General features: G+C 36.2%; 2 protein-coding genes across 5 annotated transcripts; both read left to right on the top strand.

Moving 5' to 3' along the window:
• Nucleotides 1-264: 264 nt before the first annotated feature.
• mki67 (marker of proliferation Ki-67) lies at nt 265-12472 on the top strand. 3 transcript variants are annotated; one of them, NM_001277446.2, is given in 16 exon segments: nt 265-383; nt 920-1020; nt 2180-2261; nt 2354-2469; nt 2597-2660; nt 2754-2823; nt 4307-5155; nt 5291-5523; nt 5634-6120; nt 6219-6340; nt 6439-6613; nt 6686-6811; nt 7191-8143; nt 8518-8572; nt 8721-11387; nt 11929-12472. In NM_001277446.2, coding segments are annotated over 15 exon segments (6183 nt in total). In that variant the 5' UTR covers nt 265-383; nt 920-931; the 3' UTR covers nt 12024-12472.
• A 1698-nt stretch (nt 12473-14170) lies between these two features.
• ndc80 (NDC80 kinetochore complex component) lies at nt 14171-26924 on the top strand. Of its 2 annotated transcripts, none has more exon segments than NM_001003863.1 (17): nt 14171-14409; nt 15426-15533; nt 15639-15719; nt 15849-15975; nt 17212-17384; nt 17498-17600; nt 18716-18805; nt 18909-19002; nt 19147-19247; nt 21419-21563; nt 21715-21920; nt 23875-24021; nt 24103-24192; nt 25424-25516; nt 25916-26046; nt 26133-26235; nt 26648-26896. In NM_001003863.1, coding segments are annotated over 16 exon segments (1899 nt in total). In that variant the 5' UTR covers nt 14171-14409; nt 15426-15444; the 3' UTR covers nt 26774-26896.
• Nucleotides 26925-27879: the final 955 nt, after the last annotated feature.

Below are 27879 nucleotides of genomic sequence, written 5' to 3'. Positions count from 1 at the left end.
AAGCCTACGCGCGGAATTTTGAATAGTGTTCAAACATTAGCTGTTCTCCGCCTCATATCCGTCCGCAGTTTGACAAGGAAGGTAGTCCCTCAATTTTTTGAAGTAGTATACGCTAAATTTTGTTTTCGAACATCGTATATACTATTGCATTTTTATATGCTTTATAAGATTTTTTTTTAATCTAAGTAAATAACTGTAAGTTGTTTTTATTGTTTTTGCGGAGGGATATTATATGGTCAGACGAGATGGCAACACGCGCTGCTTCTTGTGTCTGTGGACAGTGTTGTTAATGTTAGTGCTAGTAATAGCAGCTAGTAACGGCTGGAGCGATCAGTGAGATATTGATGGAATATATTTTATTGTTTTGATCTACGGAACCTCAGGTAAAATCATGCTTAATCATCGGATAACGTTACTATTTAGCTACTTCCTAATTCTATTTCACAAAACGTTAATGCGCTGCCGGGAGACGAGTTGTTTAGCAAATTAAACGTGATCGGCAACTGGTAGCTTTATTTTTCATTCAGTGTGGCCACGGATATTTTGGCAAATGTTTAATTAAGTTCACAGAAGTAGTAAATAGGTAACACGCAATGCTACCAAACAACCAAATAAATAATGAAACTATCAATAACGTAACATGACTATAGACATTTAAGTTGTAAATTGCCTGTGAACATTATGTATATTTTTAAATGTTTTATGATCATTATGTATTTAAATGCACGGGTTAATGCAATAATAATTAACGTTATATAGAAACTGCATTAACTAAGCTTATTTAAAGCTCTTTGTTAGTAACGTTATTTATGATCGGCGTGCTGGAAGTTCAAGAAATGCTCCATTTAACGTCATGTCTATGAAAACTCAAACAGTTAACTTATGTATTATTTCTCTTGTCTTTTGTTTGGTAATCAAGGTAAGTTTTAATATGCCTTTGCTGGGAAAGATTGTGGTGATCAAGAGAAATGGAGGAGATGGCACAGAATTCCCCCTCACTGCGTCCTGTCTTTTCGGAAGGTCAGTAACACGTTTTATAGTCATCATGGCTTGCATTAACGTTTACTTCGCTGTATTACTGCTAAAAATGTCAACATTCGTGTAATGTTAACGTCATATACATTGAGGTACCTTTGAAAGTAACTAAATAAGGCTACTAATATGTTACACTATTTGCAAATAAAGAGTGTGAGGGTGTATAATATTTAAAACGTAAACGTTTGTTTAAATGGTAAGTGACACAAAGAACTTTTTTGGTACATGTGCGCTAACTTTACTCCTTTGCCAGGCGGTCTTTCGTTGATGTCATTTGACGTAGTCAATCCCTTGAGCCAATCAGAATAGGCTACCAATATGTTACTCTATTTGTAAATGAAGTGTGTAAGAGTGTATAATATTTAAAACGTAAACGTTTGTTTAAATGGTAAGTGACACAAAGAACTTTTTTGGTACATGTGCGCTAACTTTACTCCTTTGCCAGGCGGTCTTTCGTTGATGTCATTTGACGTAGTCAATCCCTTGAGCCAATCAGAATGCGCTATTGCGAATTTACATAAACCATATGCACTTCATGTAATTTGGGTAAAGTTTGTTTTACATTCGTTCATTTTTGACCAGTGACAGTTTGTGACATGCCACTTAAGTATTGAATATTGAGTCTGAAACCGCATGCAAGTATGACTTAAAACAACATTAGCACTATTTAATTGACTGTGAGCAATGTTGAACTTTAGTAGTTATTGACTAATAGTATTTCCAAAGAATACTGTTCCGAAATTATACTTGGAAGCTGAAAGTCCAAATGTGCAAATATAACACTTATTTAACTTTTTACAAAAACAATTTACCTCAATTTTCATGTAATTATGCTACAGTGTTCTTGCTAAATATTTAGTTTTGTCTTAATGTGTGTACAAATAAGATAACGATGTCAAAGAAGGGTTTAAATGTGCCTGGTGTAATAGTAATGCATGATCATAATTGTATCATGCTGGAATAAAGGATTTTGAATTATTCTAGCAATCAAAGACTAGGAAATAGGGTGTCTACAAAAACACAATTATTGCAACGTGCTTTGAAAGAATAGCCTATTTAAACATTTGAATTATTGTATGGTTAAACTAAAAATCGTTAAATTTGTATAAGGTTTTTACCTTCTTTTACCTCCTTTCCTTTTTAGGAAGATGGACTGTGATATTCGGATTCAGCTGCCGCAGGTATCGAAAGAGCATTGTAAAATTGAGCTGAATGAGAACAAAGAGGTAATAATGTTGTTACATTGTAAGTTTCCTTATTATGAAAGAACTATTTTCCACAGCAGTCATTAATTTAATGTTTCCTCTCTTTTGTCAAGCTCATTTTGACCAATTTGAGCTCTGTGAACCCAACACGTATAAATGGACAAGTCTTTAATCAGTCAGAACGTTTAAAGCATGGTGATTTAATAACAATCATTGATCGTTCTTTCAGGTTAGTTTATTTTTTGATTATTATTATTTTTTTTTTAATTTTGTACATTTTTATAATGCATTCATGTTTGTAATAATAAAAAATTCCCTGTCAGTATAATCTAATGTTACAAACCTGTCAATGTCAGGTTTGAGTACCCACCTCCTAAGACACCGAAGAAGAGGCTGTCTGGAAAAGACAAAACTGTTCAGGTGAGTACTTAATGCGAGTCTTGCAAGCAGATGATGGGTATTTTTAATTTCTAGTTTGTTACTATGTTGTTACATTTTGGTTCTTTATTGTAGGCTTTGCAAGAGCAGCAGGAAAAAGGCACACCTGTGCCTGTGGAGAAGAGGAAGTCAGAGCATTCCTTTGGTTGGTCATTTATGTAATTTTATTGTCTGTAATGCAGGGGTGTAAACTTGTCACTTTTTGGCATAATTTGTCAATTTCACCTTGAAATAGGTCATTCGCGTGACTCGTCCTGAACTAAATTAAGAAAAATGGAGTGGAGGAGCGGGGGTCTAATTGTAATTGCAGTGATATAAATATCAACATATCAGTCAGAAGGCTCATAAATAATTTCGATTTGCCTAAATTCATTCATTCCCTGTTGACTGAGTTTAGACAAAGACTGTAGGGACTTTGGTTTCGAATAAATTTGGTACATGCTACATTTAAAACTTAAACAGAATAAGCACACAGGTTTCGCTCTGTCTTGATAGAACAGTCTTTATCAGAATCTCAGCACATCTGAGACTTCGTAAACTCTTATCAGACTATAAACTAAGCATAAAAGGACCCGGTTGAACACTGATTGAACTAGAACTTCATGTTTTACTATTTGCAAACAGAGAACACAAGAGGGTCTCACTTACACAGAGAATTGACACATGTAAATAAGATGATTTTTTTATTGGGCATGAGTAGGCCCACACGGAATCTGCGCGCAGAATTCCGCAGATTTCTGCAGATTTTTAGCCTATCATTAATTCTGTTTATTTACTTGAGTAAATATGTAAATCTGAATTTATTCAGTTTTTATTCACTAATGTATTACTTTTTATTATATATATTAAGGTTTTAGTTATGATACTCCGCTGGATACTACCAAAATAATTCTGCAGAAATCTGCAGATTTTTACCAAAATTCTTCGCAGAAATAGCAAAAAACGTCTGCAGATTCCGTCTGGCCTTGGGCATGAGCAGTAATTCAAAGTCTAATACTTGCATATTAACATCTGCATTTTAACTAAACACAGACAGCATGATCATTCAGAAGACCGACAGGTTGTCAGTAGTAGCAGTATTTATCAAAGTAATTTAAGATCACAGTGCAAAAATGAATACACTCCAGTGAATATATTAGGGAAAAATAATAAATAAAATTAGAGGAAAAGTGAATAAAGCCATAGAAAACCTAAAATTGACCTGTTAAAAAAATGGTTGTGTATCTTACTGTTCCTTAATGTTAAGTTATTAATTTTAATGAATATGTCTGTAGTAAAATCTGTTTTTTTTTTTAAATGGCTAAAGTCTTAAATGTCCAAATTGCAGTTTTTCTTGCTCATGTTCACTGCTTCTGCTCTGTATAAACAATCCTTAACATTCTTATTTTAGATTAATGTTAAAATTCATATTAATTTGTTCATATTAATAATTAGTGCATAATTAATAATTATTCTTATCCCCATGTGGCCCAACAGTTAATCGATCATCGAGTAATCATTAGCATTAATGTTGCATATATTTTCACGCCTGACGAGTTAGCACACCTCGTAATGTATTATTATTATTTTTTTTTTTTTTTACTTTTTGCTACACTTTAATCTCATCATCTGTCATGATGTGCTTGCAGACACTTGTTTAAAAGATGGTTCAAACTTGCCACCTACTGTGGAACAAACTGCCGAGGCAGAGCCAGAAGATGCCAAACTTAAAAAGGAAAGTATGTCCCCTTTTTGTGAGCTCTACCAAATGGTCAAACAAGACCTTGTTGCTAAATCACCATGGAGGTCAGAGCAACCCAAAACACCTCTTGCAAGGTCTCAGCGTTATGAGGAAAGTCTCACTGCAGATGCAAAGAGTACTCCTAAACAGCTCACAACCCCTTCTACCATGAAGCGAAGATCCTCAAAATCCAGTTCTGATGATGCTACTAAATCAACAACCCCTCAGAGCTCATTTAATACAAATCTGGAAGATGTTACCTCTGCAGGTGTCAAAAGTACGCCTAAACAGATAACAACGCCATCTGCCAAGAAGCGAAGGTCCTCAAAATCCAATTTTGAAGAAGCTACTGTACTAGCTACTCCTCAGAGCTCAGCTAATGCAAATCTGGAAGAGAAATCTTCTGATGATGTGCAGTCTGTAGGGTGTAACACCCCGTCAATGACAGAGAAAAGTACAACTCCTGTCTCCCATAAGAGAACACCCTCTACAACGCCACATAAGTTTAGTGCTGGTGAGGTAGTCAAGCAAATTCTCTTGGAGCCACAAGCTGAGAATACTCCCAAGTCCCCTAAAGGAAGGCGAAGTGGTGGGTCACAGGATCAGAACCAGCCTCAGACTCCAGGCACAAATGGTAAAAACAGTGAAGTGAAAATGTCACCCAGAACATCTCCAAGGTCAAATGCTGGCAAAAGGTTTCAGGGCCAAGATGTTCCGCAGGAGAATAAGGCTGCAACATCAGCTTCCAAAAACAAAGGTGACACTGTTTTTTTATTTATTATTATTTCTTCTCTTTTATGGATTTGTCATTTTGTGATGTTAACTATTTTGGGATATATAGAAAATGTTTGCTGCTGTCAATCATAATTAGTTCATTTGTTTTGTCCTAAAGCTGACACTTCAATTAATGGGCAGCTTCATGGTATTAAATCCCACACAAAAGTGGTTGTCCCTCAACCAAAGAGGAAGCGAGTGTCTTTTGGTGGTCAGTTGAGCCCAGAGCTTTTTGACAAACGCCTGCCTCCCGATTCCCCCCTTCGCCGTGGAGCAACTCCAAGACGCAGTTTGGGACCTTCCCAGAAATCCCAGTCTCTTTTACGAAGAGCATCCACAATTGGTCTTTTGGTAATGTTTAAAACGTTTAAGTTTAGTTTACCAATGTTTAATATTTGTTACCATTGATGTTTCTAACCTGCTTACAAACCTTTTTAACTTGCTTATTTTGTCTATTTTAGGCTGTTCGACTTGATGAAATCACCACAGGGGCCCAAAAAGCTTCACCCAAACGGTCAGTGAAGACTCCATCACCTGCCAAAAAAACGCCTATTACCAAGGCTAAAACTCCATCACCAAAGCAAAAATCACCATCTACTGTAGCCAAGGTATCTACACCAACTCCTGCTACGCCCAAGACACCTGCATCTGCTAGAAGAGCATCAACTTCAGCAGTTGAAGCTGCAGGTGACATATCTTTAACTGGCACACCGAGAGTGCAGGGGCGGTTTTCAATCTCTCGCATCAGTACCCCATCACCTGTCCAGGACCAGGAGGAGAAGGCTGAAGCGTTTTTAGATGTGCCTCAGAAATATGCAACACCAGAGATACCGTTAAAGAGGCAGAGCATGAAATCTCCTGGCAGAAAAACTCCCAAGAGTGCACTTAAAAGTGCGCTTAATGTGATGCGTTCAAGGCGCAGCGGAGCATCGCGGGCTAATCTTAAAGGTAAGGATGGATACTTTATTTTTATATTTTATTATTTTAAAGACTAAATTTATGTATATTTATTCATTATAAATGTCTGTTTTTATATTTTTTTTAAGTGTTGACCTCTTGGGCTGATATTGTGAAGTTTGGTCAGACCAAACCTCAAATAAAAGTTGCAACTAACAAAAAACCTACAAAGAACAACGTGGTCAGGAGAACTGTTGCTCCAAAACCAAAGGTAAAATAAAGTGGATTTTATTGGTTTGGGTTAATAATTTGTTCAACGAATTACTGAAAAGCTTGTAACTTACAAACTGCATTTAATTAACCATGCAGACACCTTTGCGGAGGCTTAAGAATGATGTCAGCACTGGCCATGCAGCATCTCCTGCAACCATTGTCGTTGGCAAAGCCCACATGAGAACGAACCAGTTTGTTGGTGCTGCACCTAAAATAGTCCCCAACGTGGCACTATCCAAGAAAGACATGAAAATGGATGAGGATTTTACAGGTTTGTTTAGTGTTGAATATAGCAGTTTATGTAAGGAATTAGTTCAGACTTTAAATGCTGTATATGTCTTAGGTGTTGCAGACATTTTTAAGACACCAGCCAACAGCAAGTCTAAGAAACTTCTTGTCCAGAACAATGATGAAGGTCCAGAGGTCCTTCCAGATGAGAGTTCAGTGATGAAAACACCAGACGAATTGGGTAATTATTTTATTCTTGTGTTATCAGTAGGCCCACATGGAATCTGCACAGAGAAACGTGCAGGTTTTTTTTTTTCACTCATTATTGCAACTGTTTTATTTCTGTCATTGGGCATGATTTATATATTCATTCAATTTATATATTTTTTATATTAATTTCTGTAATTTTATCTTATATGTAAATGTGTATGGTTTAATTAAAATTATTCAACACAAATCTGCCCATTTTAAATAATATACATTTTATTTTTTTACTTTACAAAATTCTGTTCAGCAAGAGCAAAAATGTCTGCAGATTCTGTCCGGCTCTGGCTATTTGTAACCTATTGTACAGAGTTTAGATGTCACTGATTTGTTTTGTTTTTTTACTTCCCACACAGGTGAAATGATTGTATCTCCCTTAAGTGTTGCCTCCACTGCCAAATGTGGGAGATACAACAGTGAGGCAGTAACGAGACTTCTTCTGGACAACCAGGATGATAGTTTAATGGAAGATGAAAGTCAGACAAGTGGCAAAGACAACATTTCAGATCTAGAAATCCCATCTCATGACCAAACAGAGAAAGAGGAGGCTACCTGTGAAATGGTAGTTAAAACCCCAAAACAGAAAGCAGCTCAATCCTTGTGCCTAACTGGAGTCAAGCGACTGATGAAGACACCCAAACAGAGAGCTGAACCAATTGAGGACTTGAGAGGAAAACTTCTCAAGACACCCAAGGACCGTAAACCTTCTCAGGAAGAAAGTCTAGAAGGTATTAAGGAACTCCTAAAGACCCCGAAATATAGAGGAGCTCCAGTAGAAGACATGGTTGGAGTGAAAAGAGTGATGCAGACTCCGAAACAGAAAAGCCACCCTGTTTTATGTGCAACTGGTCTTCAGAGGCTTCTGAAAACACCCCAAACACCTAAAGAAAAGTCTGAGCAGCAGGAAGACCTCACTGGTGTGAAAGAACTGATGAAAACACCGAAAGTGAAGGGAAAACCTGTGGAGAAGCTGTTTGGACTGAAAAGATTGGTGAAGACTCCTAGAGAAAAGAGAAATCCAGTTGAAGAGGATCTTACTGGTGTTCAACAACTAATGAAAACACCCAAGCACAAAGGAGAGCTAGTTGAAGATCAAATGGGTATAAAAGAGCTCATGCAGACTCCTATAAAGAAGTCCCCCAAGCAAAAAGGAGAACCTGTCAGCAGTCAGTCTGAAATCAGAAGAATGAAGACACCTAAAGTTAAAGAAGCACTGGCAGAAGAAGATTTTACTGATCTTAAAGAGCTTATTGAAACACCAGAGAGTAACTCTACCTGCACAGAAGAAATTGTGACTCTTCCCAATGAGGTAAATCTCAAGGTCACTTATTAAACAATCTAATTTGTAGATAATAGTTTATTGTCATGATGTATTTGTCCCCTCATTTAAACTAAATGTTTTATAGTGGTGCAGGACATTAATTGATTGTTCTAAACATGGTCTAGAGCAGGGGTATCAAACTCAGTTTGTGGAGGGCCACAGACTTGCACAGTTTACTTTTAACCCTGCTTTAACACTTCCTCAAGATTTCAAAGATGCCTAAACGACTCAATTAGTTTGATAGTGTGTTTAATTAGTGTTGGAACAAAACTGCAGAGCTACGGCCCTTCAGGAACTGAGTTTGACACCTCTGCTCTAGTGTATTTTTTTAATTAACCCATTATCATGTATTTAATATTTAGGTAAAAGAGACTGTTGCAGTGATGGACGGTGACTCTGCAGTCATTCCAGCTGAAGGCAAGTTCAGATGTTTCATTGCACATTTGTTTTATTTTGTTTTTTCTCATTCCCTAAAGTTTTAGAAATTATGTACATTTTGTTCCATTGTTCAAAAGAAACACGAGTGAATGCTTAAATTCAACTAAACCACTGTTTTATTCTGCAGATTTTATTAAGGAAAGTGACAAAGAAAATGTCTGTCCAGTTGAAATCATGGAGATTGAAGTTGTAAAATCTGTGGATCATATGTTTACAACTAAAGCAGTAGAATCTGTCACTGATACAGAGATTGAGGCCAACATTCCCAAAGAAAAACTCCTAGCTCAGGTTAATGAGGAATCTGCATCGGTTGAAGTCATTGAAGACCGTTTTTCTTTGAAAGATGAGAAAAACATTGAGCAGTCTGAAGAAGTGTGCACCTCTGCTAATACCAGTGCAACAGTTGAAGCTAACTCAACCATTTCTACTGCTGTGCAAGAGAATGAAGAACCAATGAAGTCTTCAATTTCCAACAAAGTTCAGCAAGGCCGTCGAGGAAGAGTGGCACAAAAAAATAAAAATGAAGTGGCCAAAGCACCAGTTGTATCGTCATTAATTGAAGAGTATAAAATGACTGATCAACAGCCTTTAAGCCCTGCCAAGGGAAGGAGAGGAAGGAGAGTTCTTGAAGTTCCTGAAATCACTGCTAGCCCAGTCAGAAAATCAGCTCGTGGTAGAATTACTAAGCAAAATGATGAAGACCAACAAGAAAAGAACATTGAGGCTAGCCAAGTGCCAGCAGATTCCATGAAAATTGAGATCTCAGAATGCTTGCCTGTAGTTCCCAAAACCAGGAAGGGAAGAAAAGCTAAACAAGATGATGTTGATGTCAGTACTGGTGACCAACACTGCTCTGATGTACCTGAAACTGAAGTGCCAATTCAAGTCCCCGTGGTGAAACCTGGAAGAAGAAAGATAGCTAAAACTGAAATCAAACCTTCATCAGATGTTGATGCTGCAATTGAACCAGTTTATGAGATAAATGCTAGTGTACCACAGGCTCCTGATGGATCTGCAACTGAAGAGGTAGTGCAAACACCAGTTGTGAAACCTGGAAGGAGAAGGAAGATGGAAAAGACCGAAAGCAAACCTTCATCAGATGATGCTGCAATTGAACTTATTCATGATGTCAGTGCTGATGTCCCACAAGGTCCTAATGGATCTACAGCTGAAGAGGTGGTCCAAGCTCCTGTTGTGAAAACTGGAAGGAGAAAGAAAATGGATAAATCAGATAGACAACCTTCAGAAGAACTTATAGAGAAAACACTCGAAATTGTTTGTGAGAGTAATGATGTTGCACCAGAAGTTACTGAGACTATCCCTGCTACTAGAGCTAGAAGGGGAAAGCCATCCAGAAAGGAAAACCTAAAAACTGAGCCAGCTCAGATATTAGATGAAGTTTTAAGCACTCCTACTGTTGCAGTGGATGAGAAGCCACTGACATCTGCAGCAAAATCAGGACGAGGTAGGAAGGCTAAACAAGAATCTGTCAAGGACCAAACTTTGGATGATGAAATGGTTGATGGACAAACTGTGGCAGTGGCAAATGATATTAAAGAACCTGAAGCCCCTGCAGTCAAATCTGGCAGAGGACGAAAGGCCAAACAGCAGAAGGCTATCTTGGTTGAGGAGGTTGACCAACCTACTGTAGATGCTAGCATAGATTTACCTGTGACAGAAGAGCAAACCGAAACTGTGGTGAAATCTGTAAGGGGAGGTAGAAAGACAACGCAGTCAAAGGTGGCTGTTTCTGTTGAAGCTGAAGAGAAGGATGTCAGTCTGCCTGAACAAGCAGAGGCCCCTATTCTGAAGTCTGTCAGAAAAAGGAACGTTATTGCAAAGGAAACTGAAATTGATGCAGAAGTTCCTGTCAAAAGAGGTCGTCGTGCAGTTGCAGACCCTGTACCACCAGTTGCTGTTGTGCCCAGCCGTGGACGTAAAGCAGTTGTCAAGTCCCAGCCAGAGATTACAGAGGATGTAGCTTCACCTGAAGAGACCATTAAGACTGTTAAAAGCACCAGACGAAGAGCAAAAGAACCTGAAACAAAGAAAGAAGAAAGTCCCTTAATACAGACTAGTTCTGAAATTAATGCAGCAGTTTTGCCACTTGATAAGGTGGAAAGAGTAAGCAGGGGAAGAAAAACAAAGGATTCGGCTAAGGACTCTACAATCAATACATCTTCCTTAACTGAGGAAGCTAATGAAACTAAACCCTCAAAAGCTGTCAACTGGAACCCAGATTTGGTTGCTGCTAAAGACATTGAAGCGTTTGAACCTACAGCAGATGTAATAGAACCACAACTGAAGAAATCCAGAAGATTAGGCAAATCACCATCCAAGGCATCCCCCACTGAATCAGACCAGTCAACTGACTTGCCACTCAGAGGCCGTAGAGGGAGAGCAGCAGCAAAAAAAGAAGACCTTCCTGTTGAAGACTCTCAAGAAGAATCTCTGAATGTCAAGACAACGAGGAGAGGAAAGGCAGTGGCTTCCACAGCAACCAAATCAGAGCCCAGTGAAGGTAAGGCATCAACTCCCCTCAAAAGGAAAAGGAATGAGGTCTTGGACATAACTGAGGAGTCTGTAATTAAGGAACCTTTGCCAAAGAGAAGAGGCAGAGTAGCCAACAACGCTGATGTTGCTGAAGAGGTCTTAAGCAAAGAAAAAATACCTGAAGCCGAACAAGAAAAGACAGAGGCCAGTTCCAAGACTGCTAATAGAAGTGCAAGAGGACAGAAAAAGACAGCCCAACAAACAGATCCAGCACCTGCTCAGACTCAAGAGCCTGTTTCTGGTAAGAAAACTAGAAATGTTTTTTGTTTTCATAATCATCCATTTTAATGGGTAAAAATCTGAAATCATAACTAAACTTTTATCAACAACAGAATAGAAAATGACATACTGATTGAAGTTTAATAGTAGAACTTAATGAATCTTGACTCATTGATCATTAAAAATAAAAATAAAGAATTGATGCTTGTAAAATAATTTTGCTGCTAATGAATTGACACTTTCCACTCAACCCCAGTGTAAAACTCTGGTCGCATGTGACATTTTTCATGATGTGTGAGGATCATTTAAACAGTTGTCATTGTGTAAAGCTTTTCAAAAACACAAAAGAACATTTTTTTAATACTAAAAGTACATGTTTTGAGCTCACAAATATTTCATGCATAGTGTTGTTTTGAGGATGTTAAAAACAGCATCAATTTATAGAGTAGGTTGTAGGGCTGCAAAGTAAAAGGTAAAGAATTTAACGTGTCTGGTTATTTACACTGTTCAACAAAAAACGAGTACACCCCTCACATATTTATTGTACTTTTATGTATTCATAGGAATTAGCACTCGAAGAGGAAGAGGTGTGAAAAAAGTAGAGGAAGTGGACGTCTCTACAGTGGCAGCTCCCGTCAGGCGCACCAGGAGGAAGTAAAGCACTGATCTTACAGAGTGGTCTTAATCTTTTCTCTGTGATCTCTAGTTTTAGTTTGTGTTTGTACCATTTCTTTATGGCTTTTTTCTATTAATTTTTCTGAATAATTTTAGCTGCTTTTTTTAGAGAAGACTGTGTAAACTAAAATGTTTTTCATGTTCTCTTAAACTCCTGAAAGGGGCATTAAAATGACAGGCGAACATGGTTTTACTTTTAAGAAAATATTTTACAACTGTTTCAACTCTTGAACTGTTAACCTTTCACAGACACATTTTATCATCTATATTCCCTTCATGTTCTTTTCTTTTTGTACTGTATTAAAAATAAAATAATTGAGGGGTGCAAAATCAGGCTTTTACAGTTGTTGAGCCTAAGAGTATGTAATGTGGCTTTCTGGTGAATGTGTATGTGACATGCTTAAGTTTTCATTAAAAATATCCGTCACCTCATTTTCTATTCATCTTGTCATGTTTGATTCATTGATGTAAGGATATTAAAGGTTCAGTTTCACTACAGATACATTTAGAAAATGTGCCAGTTGCAAGGTATCAGCAAACATGTCAAAAGTATGTTGTGGGGGAGATATCTGCAATAGAACATCTATACATTCATACACGTGCACAGTGTTGCCAACTATTTACAATGAAAGTAGCTAAATGTTGCCAGATCACACACTGATTTGCATATCAGTGATGTCATCATGTGGTATTTGACAAGCGTAAGCCTGTCATGTCTCTAGATGCACAATAAATAGGTTCTTGTTAACATATAATTTTGATTTTTAAATATAGCACTGATAACGAACAGTTACATTCTTTTAAACAATCAAAGCTTGCCTGCTTTTTTAACCTGTGAAATTAACATGTTTGTGAAAGTGACAACGATTATAGCACTATTGAAATTTATTGCTACCTAAATTACCAACAATTATGCATGTTAACAAATATCAGTAAATTAACAGTTGAAAAACAATCTGAGCTAGCAATTTACTAAATTTGATTTAGCAATTAAATTTTTGAGTCGCTTTTTAAAAGTTGCTAAAAGTAGCCAAATGAATGTTTAAAATTGCTCAATTTGTTTTGAAAAAAATATGAAAAACAAAGTAATATGAAAAGTTGCTAAATCTAGCAACAAAATTGCTAAGTTGGCAACACTGCGTGCCCACACACCTGTCCAAATATGAAAACCGCAAAGGTAAGTGTTTTCTAAAAACGAGTGACAGAAATAGACACATTTAAGAAAATATTTGGAGGTACTTTCAAATAAATAGAGTTGCTTCTGTCGTATTTAAAACAATTGTTTATAAATTTTGTGAAAGTACAATATTATTTACATCGTAAAGTGCTACACAAACTGGAATGGATTGTTCCTGTAAGATTCAGCTTTTAATCTGTATATTCACTCTGATTGATTCACGGCATTTTCTGTATATAAAATTAATTTTCTGTATTTTGAGTTTTTGTAGTCAATTTTAGGCTTGCCTTTATTGAATTTTAGAGGATATGTGCATATATATTTTATTTAGTGTTCAAATAATTTTTGTTTTATTTAAAAAAATTTTTTTTTTAATATTTTAAAACCAAACGAATACAAGCCTATCCAATACAGAAAAGGCCCAATGGGGACGTAAATCTGAATGCACACAGACTCATGGGGTCTTGTCACTGTAGGGACAAAAATTGAGGCTCCCCTGAGGAAAGGTGCTTCTAAATCATACAATGAAGTATCTTGAAAATGATGAAATGCAGCTTTCTGTGAGGGCTGGTGTAGGGGATAGAATATGTGGTTTATAGTAAAGATATTATGAGAGTCCCCAGTGGAGTATTGGATCAAGTCTGCTTAATTAAGCTCTTAAAAAGATACTACATACTTCTCCCGAAAATGGATTACATTAACAGTTGGCAATTTTTTATTTTTTCTTATACAAGTTTAATATGAACGTATGAACAAATCACTCACAACACATATATGTAAATAACTCTGATAGGTACATGGAAAAAAGTTGTCTGTACTGTCCCAAATCGTTCAATATTTCCTTAATCACGAATTGTTGTGTAAAACTATATACAAAGTCATGCAAACCATAAGTAGATTTCGCCAGCGCACTCCGCCTCACCAGCAGATGGCAGCACTGGCTTCAGCAGCTCAAACAGGCAGTGACGTCATACGAGTGATCCGTTGAGCTCCGCTCGCGGAAATTTTTGAAATTTAACCGAAGGATCGACGGAGGAAAATACTGGTGTAAAATACCAAACCCGCCGTATTTCTGATTCTGATGTCGCTGGTGTTTAATATACGGATAAGTTACATCTGATATGCTGATTTCTGCAGTGCAGTGCTATAAACCCAACCGAGAAGCGTCCTCCAACTGAAGATAATAAAGGAGGTAACGTTACTGTTTTTGTTTCCAAATTATTTATTTACTAGTTAAAGGATTGTTTGGTTGTAAAGAAGTAACGTTGATAAATGTTTAATGCTTTTTGCAGACAAATAGTTTTTTCAATAATATGTATGAATAATACGTTTCCGTGTTTTTTATTGTCATTTAAGCCTGCGTGTCTAACGTAAAAACAAACGTTAAACGCGTAACGTTATATAGATGTGCAATGCAACTGTCTGCTATAACTTAGAGGTAACTGAAGTTAGTTTAATATTCGCACATTCAGACTTTCCCTTAATAATATAATTTCATAAAAGTGTTAGTTGCAAACTCTAAATAGCGAAATCATATTAGCAGCCAGGGACTATCAAAGTAACTTACAACTTTGTTTACAGTCAAATAAACAGTGTTAATGTTGTTTTCAAGTCATACTTGCAGGTTATTTCAGACAGAATGTACAAAGTACCGTGGTAAACAATATAAGGAGTGTGTCACAAATTGTCACTGAACGAATATGTGAATATAAAACCAACATTACCACAGGTGTCTGCTTTACTGTTTCAGATACCTTTAAATATCAAAATTAAGATAAAGTGATACTCCATTGTCCTTCAGATTTATTTTGATAACATGTTTTGATAGCACACTTGTTCTGATGTGTGTTCATCAGATTATAAAACAAATCATAATCAGATCCTACTTATGTTATTATATTTTAAATAAAAAAAACTCGGCAGATGGGTAAAATGTAGTTGTTTGAATAATAGTGGTATAGTATAATGATTTATAATCAGTATTTAGCGGCTACACCAAGATCCCTATATCATTTTTTTTTTTAAATGTGTTATTACATGTTTCTTAGCTGAAAAGTTACTGACAAGATTTTACAGACATTGTAATAGACAGGAGATGCATTAAATGCAAAAACTACAACAAACAAAAGCTATCTTTAAGCAATATTACGCTTATTGTTTTGATCCTTGAGATGATAATGGGGAATTGTCTGTCTTGCCTGTGAAAAGTGTGTTTTTAAAGGTCAAGATGAGTCGGCGTCCCAGCAGCAGGTATTCGGAGATGCCCATGCGTGTGACAGACAGTAGGATGAGCCTGATCAATGCCACCCCTCAAAAGTACAACCCCAGTCTTTTCTTTTCATAGTACATTATTGGTCTAAACTGGTTGCATAATGTTTCTGTTGCGATAAATGTAAAATGCTAACAATCATTCAATTTCAGTAAGGACAATGCATTTGGGAAGCTTAACATACCTAAACCTCAGTCCACCACATCTGAGAGGCGAACCAGCTTTTTTGGAAAGTGAGTCTAAACATGAAACATCAGATAAGAGCAGATGTTGCATGATCATGATTTGAAGCATTTAGTGCATTGTATTCCTGTATTGTATTTTATTAAACCTAATGCTTTTCTCTCTTTACTTCTGCACAGAGGCATCGGGGCAGGTGGCCAGAGGAACAGCATGTTTGGTAGTTATGGGGGCTCGGAGAAAATGAAGGATCCCAGAGCCCTACATGACAAAGCTTTTGTTCAGCAGTGCATCAAGCAGCTTTATGAAGTATGTTTGGTTTGATATCTTTTGTATATTAAAAGATTATAGGGTCAGTTTGTGATCAGTCATCCTTTTTTTCTTTTTTTTTAAAGGGGCCTTAAACTGAGGCACTTGCAATTAACAAAGATTGAAATGTTTTTAAAGATTTTTGTTTTAAAGCATGTACAGTTTGTAACTTAACGTATGTGAAAGTCAATTATTTCAGTATTGTATGTTAATTTTACTATTATAGCATCTGTATTTCTCTACATATACATATACATACAGTTGAAGTTAGATTTATTAGCCCCCTTAATTTCTTTTCTTCTTTTTTAAATATTTTCCAAATGATGTTTAACAGAGCAAGGAAATTTTCACAGTATATCTGATAATATTTTTTCTTCTCGAAAAAGTCTTATTCGTTTTATTTCAGCTAGAGTAAAAGCAGTTTTTAATTTTTAAACTCCATTTTAAGGACAAAATTATTAGCCCCTTTAAGCTACATTTTTTTTTGATAGTCTACAGAACAAACCATTGTTATACAATAACTTGCCTAATTACCCTAACCTGCCTAGTTAACCTACTTAACCTAGGTTAACTAGGGTTAACCTTTAAAGCTAACCTAGGTTAACCTTTAAATGTCACTTTAAGCTGTATAGAAGTGTCTGAAAAATATCTAGTCAAATATTGTTTACTCTCATCATGGCAAAGATAAAATAAATCCATTATTAGAAATGAGTTATTAAAACTATTATGTTTAGAAATTTGTTGAAAAAAAATCTTCTTTCTGTTAAACAGAAATTGGGGGAAAAAATAAACAGAGGGTCTAATAATTTAGGGGGGCTATTAATTCTGACTTCAACTGTATATGTGTATATATGTATATATATATTTACACGTTTTTTAACTACTATTATGATGTGCTCATGCTATTAAAAATTGCTGAAATTACATATGTAAAATATTTTTTTTTTGTGCTGTTAATAAGGGGAACCAACATTTTTCTTCTAACCATAACATACATATTTGCACAAACCTGTATGGGTCAGATTTCTTGTAAATAACGCAATAATTTATATCTATAGGAGGTTTATGGGGGTTCATTGGTGAATATTTATTACCAGAACAGTTAGATATTGCTCTATTTTCAAAGAAAAAAATAGTTTAGCTCATGATTTTTAAGAAACGTTAAGCTATAATTAAAAGTCAGAAATTGAATTGCCCAAAATAATTACAGTGAATTTATTTTCCTATTGTTTCTAGTTCCTAGTGGACAGAGGCTTTCCAGGCAGCATCACAGTAAAGGCTCTCCAGTCTCCATCCACAAAAGAGTTTTTAAAGATTTACGAATTTATCTACAATTTTTTGGAACCATCCTTTCAGATGCCTACTGCCAAAGTGGAGGAAGAGATCCCAAGAATGCTCAAAGATTTGGGGTAATCAATATTATTTCATCACTACACCCTGTACAATTTACAGTAGTTCAAATAAAACTGATCTAATGCACACATTGGCCAGAGTTAACCACTTTGTAAATATTTTTTCATAGATACCCGTTTGCACTCTCAAAAAGCTCTATGTACTCCATTGGTGCTCCTCACACATGGCCTCTGGCTCTTGGAGCTCTCATCTGGCTCATGGATGCTGTCAAGGTAACTCTTCTTCAAACATTTATAAACTGTACTAACTGAACTATTGCTGGTTTCCACATCATGTTGTAGCATAAAGAAGACCTCTTATTTTAACCAGAAATGGGCATTGTCACTTTACCTATAGCTCAGTGGTAGGGAACCTATGGCTCGTGTGCCACATTTGGCTGTTTGGTCAAAAATATGTGGCTCTCCAGCTGTCTCCTTTCAATAATATTTTACAGTTTACTAGAAATAAGTTTTCTGTTGGAAACACAATTACAATAGCCTTTTCATTGTCATTTTTTACAGCAAAATTAATTGGAATCTAGTTTAAAATAAAAGGTTGTTTTGATCAATGCGCATGTGAAGCGCTGTGGTTAAACCCAGTGGCTCATTAAAAATGCCTTTGTCAAAATAATCAGAAATGGCTCTTTGCTATAAACAAGGACCCCTGCTATAGCTCATAATATCGATTGGTGCGTACATGATTTTTCAAGCAAATGCTTCTAAAGTCTAATTCATTTTTTATGTCACAGGGTTTGAAAATAGTTTGATCAATAATTTAAATGTTGGACTATACAGACTGAAAATATGTAGTGTAATGCTGCTGTTTTCAGTTTGTATTGTTTTACTGTATGCAGACATGAGTACTGGACTGCACAGCAGAACATACCTCTACCAGTACCCATACTAACAGTTGTGGTATTATTTAAAAAAATACTTCGCTACAGAAATAAACACAAAATAAAAGTTTAAACTAATCTGAAGAAAATATAACTGAGAGATATTATTATTATTTTTTTTTTTACTATTAGTTTAATTAGCAATGATAAAATGTATTAACATGGTATTTTACTTTTGTAAATTAGTTTTTAAATTTGACTTGGTTTTCTCCTCTTAAATATTTTCAGTTTCTTTTAATAAATAGCTTTTATTGCCATCAAACATTTGTATAAGAACATGAAGCCCAATTTTGTTTTCTTAGCTCTTCTATCTATAGTATGTTTATGGGGGTTCATCGGTGGATATTTATAACTAGAACATTTCATCAGTTAGATATTGACCTCAAACATTTGTATGTGAACGTGAAGCCCGATGCTGTTTCTTTGACTGACTTGCAGATTTTGTTTTCTTAGCTCTTTGGTGGTCAAAGAGAGCAGGACCTGCTGTTCTCTGACTTCTCAGATGAGCTGTGTGATTTAGAGGACCGAACAGAGTACAACAAGGTATTCTATCAAACAACACCTCATCTTGTGCAGCACTTATTTTCTTATTTTACACATCACACGTTTTCCTAATTTATATGTGTGCACGGTGTTGCATCTGCAGCTCATTATGGAATACTGCTCTGATACCTACAACAAGTTCATGCAGGGAGCAGATACGTTTGATGATGAGGATGACGACTTTCTTTATAAACTAAGTAAGTAGTGGCGCAGAGTGATTTTTTTTTTTTTTATGCTTACTTGGAACAAGTGGTGTAAGTGGATGGATATTATTCTCTTTGTAGCATCAGAATATGCAGAAAAAAATAATTATGATCAGTACATTTTCTTAACTCTTTCAGAGAAGCTGTATAATGTGGATGAGGCGCTGTTACATTCCCAACAGGAGAAGCATAGTATGCTGATGGAACATGTGGAGAGACTTGAAAGGGAGAGCCAAACTGTGAGTCTGTTTAATAAGTGTTTCTTCTTGTTTTTTCAAGGTTCAATCAACCAAAGGTTTCAAGAGTTCTAATTATTAATTGTGTAACGGTACACATAAGCCAGGCCTTGTATGGTTTTGTGGTCACTGTTCTATACGGGAATAAGCAACAAATCGCTTGCCTTTTTTCTGTTTATTTTGAGTTTACATTATTTGTTTTGCCATAATCAGTTAAAGAACTGAAATGCTTCTTGTGATATGAAAATGAAAAACAATGACACAAAAACTTTGTTAATTGAAGACTGTTAAGCAGGTCGCACACCAGAAGCGCCGCTCGGCGCCGCAACACGGCGCGTACATGACAGTTTAAAGTATCACACACCAGACGCGCACATTCGAATGATATTTAACATGAAACTAATCAGTTGGCGCTCTGTGGCGCGGCTGAAAAATGAACTGCGTCCTGAGCCGTCGCCGGGCGCCGCCGACTTGCGGCGCCGGTGTGTGTACCCTGATAGAAACCTATGTTTAGAATTCTAAAATGCGTGGCTCGGCGCGGCGCTTCTGGTGTGCGACCTGCTTTAGGCCCCTTTCACACGGGGCTTCAGCGTCAACGCTTGACTAAAGGCGTGTCTAAAGTTGGGGTTAACGCCATCGTCATTGCAGCGTCAGCCAATGAAATTCAGTCAGCAATAGGCCACTGTCTAGCTGGTGTATTTGCATACAGCTATCTAATTGGCTGACGCTTCTGTCGGTGCTTAAAGTTGAGCTAGTCCCAACTTCTGCAACGCCTCTGAAGCGGCGCAGACAGATCCACAATGCAGTTCGGCAACGCCGGACAACGTCCATTCAAAGTGAATGGAAAGCGTTGATGCTGATGCCCTATGTGAAAGGGGCGTTAGGGATGTAACGATTCACCGTGAGTCATTTGAAAATCAATTAAAATTTGTGACGAATAAAATCGATACAAACGTTGAAAGAATCACGATACATGTTTTGAACAGAGATGGCGCTGGGTTTACAGGTCGAAGCTTTCTTTACCTGCACATCAGCGGCGAGCAAGAGGTAGGGAGGCAGAGTAAAATGACAGCAGTGAAGTGTGCCAGACAAAACACAAACTGTGCAAATACTGCAAAAATGCACACTAACAGAACAACGAATGTGATGCACAGCCAAACCACGTGGACCAGATGATTTGCGGCTCCACTTGCTCTGACAAGTGCTACAGAGATCACACGATGCATCAGGCTTTCCTTTCCACATCAGCCTTCTCCAACTCCTGCAAAAAAGTTTTTATTTTTATCAGCAGGGGACATTGTAAATGTGAAAAACCTCAGCTTATGCCAGAAAACATAGGTATGCGGATATTTCTTTTTAAAAATATCCCAGCACAGTTTTAGTTTGTCTTCTGTAGTTTTTTTTCATTATTAGTTTTTTAAAATAGCAATTTAGTTATGGCAAAAAATATAATATTTCTGCAAAAAATGTGCAGCATTTAAGAAAAAAATGAAAGGACTCTTCACGTCAAAATTGGTTTTAAATAATTTTGTTTAAAAACCGTGACTAAATCGTGAGAATAATATCATGAATCGTATCGAATCGTGAGTCGGGTGAATCGTTACATCCCTAGAGACTGTATTAAATTAAAACTACAGAAAAATAATAATTTGCACATTAAAAAATGAAAGATTTAAGAAGCTTTAAACAGAAATCTCTTTATGAAATGTCAGAGCTGGATGTCTATTCATCTGTTGTTGATGTAACAGTGCGTGCAGTGGTCAACTTGTGTTCAATCACTGCTCCTATAGCAAAGAAACCACACACTGGCTTGTGTGTCTTACATTTCAATTGTTTTTCTGTGTAGATGTGCTTGATGGGTATGTGTGACTGTTATACACTCTTGTGCTGTGCCTCACACATGAGTGCCATGTTTTACATGCAGTGTTTATCAATGTCAGTTTCAAAGCAGGGGACCGGACAAGCATTGCAAGCTTCTGTTTGTAGTAGGGTATTATAATGACAACTTTATTTGACGGCAACATGGAGCGATTTTTAAAAACCCTATTTATTGTTGAACCGTGATGTCTGTACATGTATCATTACACCTCTCCTATTTACATTAACTGTAATTATACAAGAACAATGATATAGAATGACAGAGCCAGTCCAAACCGGAATGCTTGTGTTGACAGGATCGTTTAGTAGGCAAGAGGACGGAGAAGCTCAGATTACAGACGGATCTACAAAAGCTGCAGAACTATCGTTGTACTCTAGAGGCTCATAAAACTGGACTGGAGAATAAATCTGCTGGACTGACCGAGGAGCTTGAGGCTGTTGGTGAGAGAATATAAAATACATCTGATTTTTGCATGTTGTATGTTGTCACAGCAGTTCAGAAGTACAATGACAAGTATTATGTACTTATGCTAAGGTCGTTGTACCCTGTACATATGACAAACTTGTGACTTCCTCTACATTCATTGTGCAGAGATGCAGCTGGAGGGTCTGAAGCAGGAGAGGACGAGGCTGCAGCACATCCTGGAGAATCAGAAGTTTACTCCAGCTGATATTGAACGCATTAATCGAGAGAGGAATGAACTACAGCAAACCATTCACGGCTTAAGCCAGAGTCTAGAGGAGGGGGAGCAGCTGGTTTGGAACGAGGAGGTCAACCTGTCTAAAACCAAAGAGAAGGTCAGGATTTTTAACTAGTCTGATGGTCTACAGTCAAGTTTGACAGATGCACTCTCAACACACAGGTGTTTCACATTGAATGCGTCATGTTCAGTGAAACACAGCAGTCTAATTCAGTGGTTCTCAAACTGTGGTACGTGTACCACTAGTGGTACGCAGGCTTCCTTCTAGTGGTACGCAGAGGAATAAAATATGTAATGTACATGCTACACACATTTCAAAATTTATCAAAAATGATGTATATAATATGGCATATATGACATATAGCCTATATTTCTGAGGTAATCTGCCACGTTTTTTAACTGTGGAGAGTTGTAGCTGCTTTACTAGGCCTACTACGCTACTGTATTTCAATACTGCTCATTTTGGTGGTACTTGGAGAGACAATCTTTTTCTGAGGTGGTGCTTGATGAAAAATGTTTGAAAACCCCTGGTCTAATTCATAAATGAACTAATTAGCATGAATGACTTTTGAAGTTTGGTACGACCTGTGCCAGAAAAGAGAAAAAACGTCATCTGTGTTTTTATGCTGTGTTTACACCAAACACGGTATGTGCAGATAAATCGCTCTAGTCGTGCGTAAATAGACGCGTGAATATTTTTAGTTTACCTGCTTCATTTGTGCGTCAAATTCACTGAACAATAGAAGCAGATTCGTGTCATTGGCAGGGCTTCTGTCTGTCCGGTGACTGTGGCTTCATTGCTAAATGCCTTTTATGGATTTTATTGAGAGAATAGCTGTGTTTTGTGCTTTAGGAAGGCTGATAAACAGCATCGATTCATTTAGAGCTGTGTCTGAGTCCACTAGATCCATTTTGAGGTGCACCCAGCTCTGTGAGCTCAAACTCCTCCAGAAACTTTACCTGTATGATGGAAGCTTTCAGCAGTGCTTAGACCTAGCCAAGCCCAGCTTGATGAACTGTAGTCCGGTGTCGGCAGGAGGATTTTTCCCCCTGGACACCAACAACAGGCGCTACATCATAATCCCGCCCCTACAAGAGAAAGCTCCTGATTGGTTAAGGGGTCGCAAATTTCCACTGAAGTTAAGATTTTCGCATGTATCGCGTCACACGATGTCTATTCACGTCTTTGAATTGACTTAACATGTAAATTACTCGCGATTGATGCTTCTTTCTTGTCTAGTGTGAACGCAACATTATAGCTCTTATTATGAAACACAGGCTTTAATCAGTCTACAGAAAGTTTAATTGAGACCTAATAACAGTCACTTTTATAAGGGGTTTAAACACAGTTCAGTTGTGGCAACAGTGAGATTATAACCAGCTTTTAATTAGAAAGATGTATCATTTTTTTGTTAAAATCACACTTTATAAAAACAGTCTTCAGAAACACAATGATTGACATTCTACCTTTGTATGTGCCATCAGAGGGGGTTAGCCCTGCCCATTAGTGACTTTGTCTCACTCAGTAGCATAAGACATTAATCTTGTTTTTGAACATGTCACTATGCTGACACAGGCATTCGTAGCTCCGCCCTCTTTTTAAAAGGGGGCTGGAAACACAATCTCATTTGAATTTAAAGAGACTAAAATAACACAATTAGGATCAAAGACTAAAAGTGGCCATTTTATAAGTAATATAGCATTATTTGTGGGGTATTTTGTGCTTAAACATCACATACACACTCTAGGGACATCAGAGACTTATTTTATGTATTGTAAAATGGGGCATTATAAGCTTTAATGTCTAAAAAGTCAATGCAAATGCAATACCCGCATCTACTTATAACTTAACGAACTACTACCCACTTAAATATATGAACATGCTGTGAGGCCGATGATGATGCTATTATATAAAACAAATGTATGCGAGTGTTTTAGCTTATGAAATCATATGGATATCAAAGGTTAGAAATTTGGTCAGTTTGATTAATGATATTGACATAAAGACTAGACTAGAATGTATCTCTTTATTAATTGATGTTTTGTTGCAGGCGGAGTTGAAAGTTGCTGAGTATAATAAACTGGGTCGTAAGCTAAAGCTCATCCCGCTATCAGCAGAGAATGCCTGTGGTCATGACTTTGAGATCAGAGCTGATTACAGTGCCACTACCATTACACAATACAAGACACAGATACAGGTAAGAGTCAATACAGCCATCTATCAAAGAGACTCTGTTTTTGAAATGATTAAGGATTTTATCTGACTCTTAACTCTGCAGAATCCTCTGAAGAACATGATGGTTGAGGTGGAGGAAGAATTCAGCAGACTCTCTAATGTAAATCTGAGTTTGGAAGAGACTGTTGAACAGGTGAGACTTTCGTAGTTTGAAGAACATCATTCAATCCTGTTTAGTATAATGCATCACTGAGGTGACTAATTATCCTGGTCTGATTATTTTCTCAGAATCTGCGAAGATATGCTAGTTCAGATATTTTTTATTAGTTTGTACAAAGAATACATTATTTATTTATTATTTCCAAATATTTGCATTGTAACATGTATTATTTTTACGAAACATTTATTTGCTTTGCTTTTGATTTTATTGATTTGATTAAGATTTTAGCATACAGCAGATCCTTTTATCAAAGCGACTCTCGCAGAAAATCACCAAGAGAAGTAGTCTGCCTGAAGTGCAGTTATGTTTTTTGTTTGTTTGTTTTTTTTTTTTGTCCAAGTCTTGGCATGTCCGGGATAATGTGATCTTTCTATACCATTTTTCCCATGTTGTTTCACCTATTAGGGTTTAGGGTCATTTTATACTGTACACACTTTTTGTCTGATGAGTGCTCAACACATCAGCTGCATGTTTCTCTGTTCATCATTGAACTTATTTTTCACATAAGAAAGGGTGCAGGCATTGTAATCCATTAATTTTTAACCATGTAAAACAGCTTGTTTTTCTGATTGAGGTTGCAAACTGGTATTTTCTTCTTTTTTATTGTAATGTATTGTCGTTGCAAAATAAGGTAATTATGGAAATTTAGCAATTGCATTTTATTTATTTATTTTTAAAAAATTTAATCAGGAAAGTTAACATTTCTTTAAGATTTAAAAATATATAAATTAAAAGTAACATTTGGCTTAGAGTGGGCTTAGTTCTCTGGTTGTAAGCGTGTGTTTTTTATCTTTTTGAATAGGTAGATGTAGTAAATAATATTATTCTGGAAATTATTTTATTTACACCGTGAACTTTATCTGACAGTTTATTCATTAAACATTTTTATTGCCATTTATATAACATTTTTACTTTCTGTGTGGGTTTTATATTAGCACACTTATAACCAAAATATAAGCAGATAAATAGAAGTCGATTTATAATTTAATGTTTTATATTGAGCCGATAACAAAAGCTTTGGCGCTATGTTGTGAATCACTTAATAAAAGGCGTCTTGATCATACAATTGTTTTATTTACCGCTTTTGCAGTTAGTCCCAGCCTGTTTAATTAAGTTAATTTAAGATTCAGATAGGCTGTGCACTAGATTTTGCATGTACCTATAAAGGTGAGCTCATCTATGTACAACTGCATCTGTCTATTAGGTGAAGTCCAACATCTTTGATAAGGAGAACGACATTAAGCAGCTTAAGGAACAGATTCGCAAAGTCGACCAGCAGCTGGAGAATGCCATGCAGGTAAAATACACCTCCACGGGGCGTTTGGGTTTTAAATGTAATATTAAAAAAATATGCTTGGATAATAAATAGTGCATGGAAATTGAAGTCATTCAGGTAACACTTTATTTTGATGGTCCATTTGAGTATTAGTAGACTGTCTGCTTAATATCTGTTAATACTGCTCCTTCAACAGACATTTAACTGACTATAAGAAACTTTGCTTGTACATATCAACTTACACTAACCCAAAACCCAACCCAACTGTCTACTTATAATTTAGTGAGAATTAGCTGCAATGTAACTTAAATTCAACAAATGGACCATTAAAATAAAGTGTGACCATCCTTCATTTTCAGAAACGATACATATTAAATAGTTGTTTTGTGCATGCGATTGATCTTATTCTGCTGTTTGTAGGAAATGGCGCTGGAGGATGACAAGTGGGCAGCTGAATTGGACTCTGCCGAAACTCATAAGAAGCTTTTTGAAAAGAATGTAATGCAGGGGATTGAGGAAGCTGAAGAGGAAGTCAAAGCTGCCCAACAACAGTGAGAATCTCTTTTCCACTGTTTTTTTTTTAAATTCTGTTTCTTGTTCATTATTTATTCACATTTATTTCAATGATCTTCATCAGGTATCACGTCGTCGTGCAGGAAACTAATGAGAAGAATCGCATGGTGGTCAAGAATATGACTGATCTCTTCAGTTCCACAGTAAACCACCTGTTTGCTGTTGAGGTATGTGATGATATTCCCTTACCTTGACTTGACATGTGCTACAGAGTTTGCGAAAAGTCTTTTAAAAAGTGTAAGATTTCAAAACCATTTAAGGCCTTAGTCTTAAAGGTACCATAGAGTGCATTGACAACAAAGATTACAAAACAAGATAATTTAAAGAATGTTGGGGAAAAAGCAGTCATTGACGTCTATGGTAGCTGTTTTTTTTCCCCAACATTTTTCATTCAGTCTTCTTTTGTGTTCAACATAAACTCAAACAGTTTTGAAATGAGTAAAATTTGAATAAATATGTCTTTAAATTACACTCCATCCATTACACATGACCCTATTCTTTCCCATTACCAAGTATTTTACTTGTCTACTTAAAGTCAATTATCATCCTTTTAACCAAAATGTTTTGTTTGTCTTCTAGAAACACTGCGATGAGCAGTTGAAAAGGTTTGACAAGCTGAAGGATATCGTCCGTGAGGATGAGGCTGACATTAACCAGCTCACAGATCTGGTGGAAAACTTCATTAAGAAAGCCAACAGCTTGTAATGCTTGACTTTCCTGTTTTGTAAATACTTTTACTATTAGACTAATTTGCTGATTCTAGCACCACAGAAACGTTGTCTTTAAATACAGAATCAAATGTTTTGTATTTATCCTGTATTTACATCATTTTAATAAATGTGTTTTCATTTCTAAATGTGATGTCTATTGTTCATGTTTGATTTCATTGTTTACAGATTCTTAAGGTATATTATTTTCACATGCAGTATATTGGTTTTGTTTGATTTAATTAGTCTGTAAATAAAACCTTCTTTTGACTTGTAAATTTGCCTGTTTCAATATTATTTGTGAAATTTAGACCTGGTGTTAGCACTACATTCTTTGATAATTTAACCTATTGACTAGAAAGAATAACAAGGTTTAATAAAAAATGCAAATAAACGGCTGCTTTTTAAAGATATCTGGAGTAATTATGTTTTAGTTAGATCTAAGTAGCGTTTTTCTCATGACATGCCTTTTTTCTGGGAAAAATACGAAAATCAATGGTGAAAATCTACATGTGTAAAGCATGTTGGGCACAATAAACAGCTGAAGACACATACACAACCTTTAACTGTCCACATGCTGAGCATCTTTACACTATCTAAAGACTGCAAGTGTAATATAAAATGTTAGATTTTGTCCTGTAAATATAAAAATATGTATCCTATCTTCTAAATAATGAAGTGAGTACTCAAGAAGCACATTTCTGATATTTTATTTTTTATTTATTTGAATTTCATATGTCGGACAGCTCTTTATTTTCTAATATAGCTACACCAGGTCCTACTAACTAATATAAAACATTGCATTTTTGTTGGTGCATATCTTCTATAAATCTCATGTTTGACAGGTATAAAATGTGCGTGTGGATTGCAGATTGAGGTCAACTACAAATTTAAAAAAACACGTTTTCAATATTTGTTTATAAACTTACAGAGTATATTAAATTTAAGTAAGGTGTCTGTTGATGTTTCAGATAACTTTTTAACATAAAACCTCAATATATGTGAAAGAATGTTTCTTTACTTCACTGCATATCAAATTCAAGTAAAAACACTTGCTAAAGTATATAAATAATGAATTATGCTGAAATTTAGAATATTTTAAAA

The sequence above is a fragment of the Danio rerio genome, chromosome 12 (assembly GCF_052040795.2).
Source record: "Danio rerio strain M-AB ecotype USA chromosome 12, GRCz13ab, whole genome shotgun sequence".
Classification (NCBI taxonomy): Eukaryota; Metazoa; Chordata; class Actinopteri; order Cypriniformes; family Danionidae; genus Danio; species Danio rerio.
Note: the sequence above shows the minus strand (reverse complement) of the source record. Positions and strands in the feature narration are given on the sequence as shown.

Excerpts from the sequence above, each read along its gene's own strand:
- mki67 (XM_087275216.1), top strand. The coding sequence starts at position 2,184 with ATGGACTGTGATATTCGGATTCAGCTGCCGCAGGTATCGAAAGAGCAT. Across the intron at positions 2,824-4,306 it reads GAAGTCAGAGCATTCCTTTG|ACACTTGTTTAAAAGATGGT; the intron begins GTTGGTCATTTA and ends ATGTGCTTGCAG. Across the intron at positions 6,812-7,190 it reads GAAAACACCAGACGAATTGG|GTGAAATGATTGTATCTCCC; the intron begins GTAATTATTTTA and ends CTTCCCACACAG.
- ndc80 (XM_087274930.1), top strand. The coding sequence starts at position 15,445 with ATGAGTCGGCGTCCCAGCAGCAGGTATTCGGAGATGCCCATGCGTGTG. Across the intron at positions 19,003-19,146 it reads CGACTTTCTTTATAAACTAA|AGAAGCTGTATAATGTGGAT; the intron begins GTAAGTAGTGGC and ends TAACTCTTTCAG. Across the intron at positions 24,022-24,102 it reads AATACAAGACACAGATACAG|AATCCTCTGAAGAACATGAT; the intron begins GTAAGAGTCAAT and ends TTAACTCTGCAG.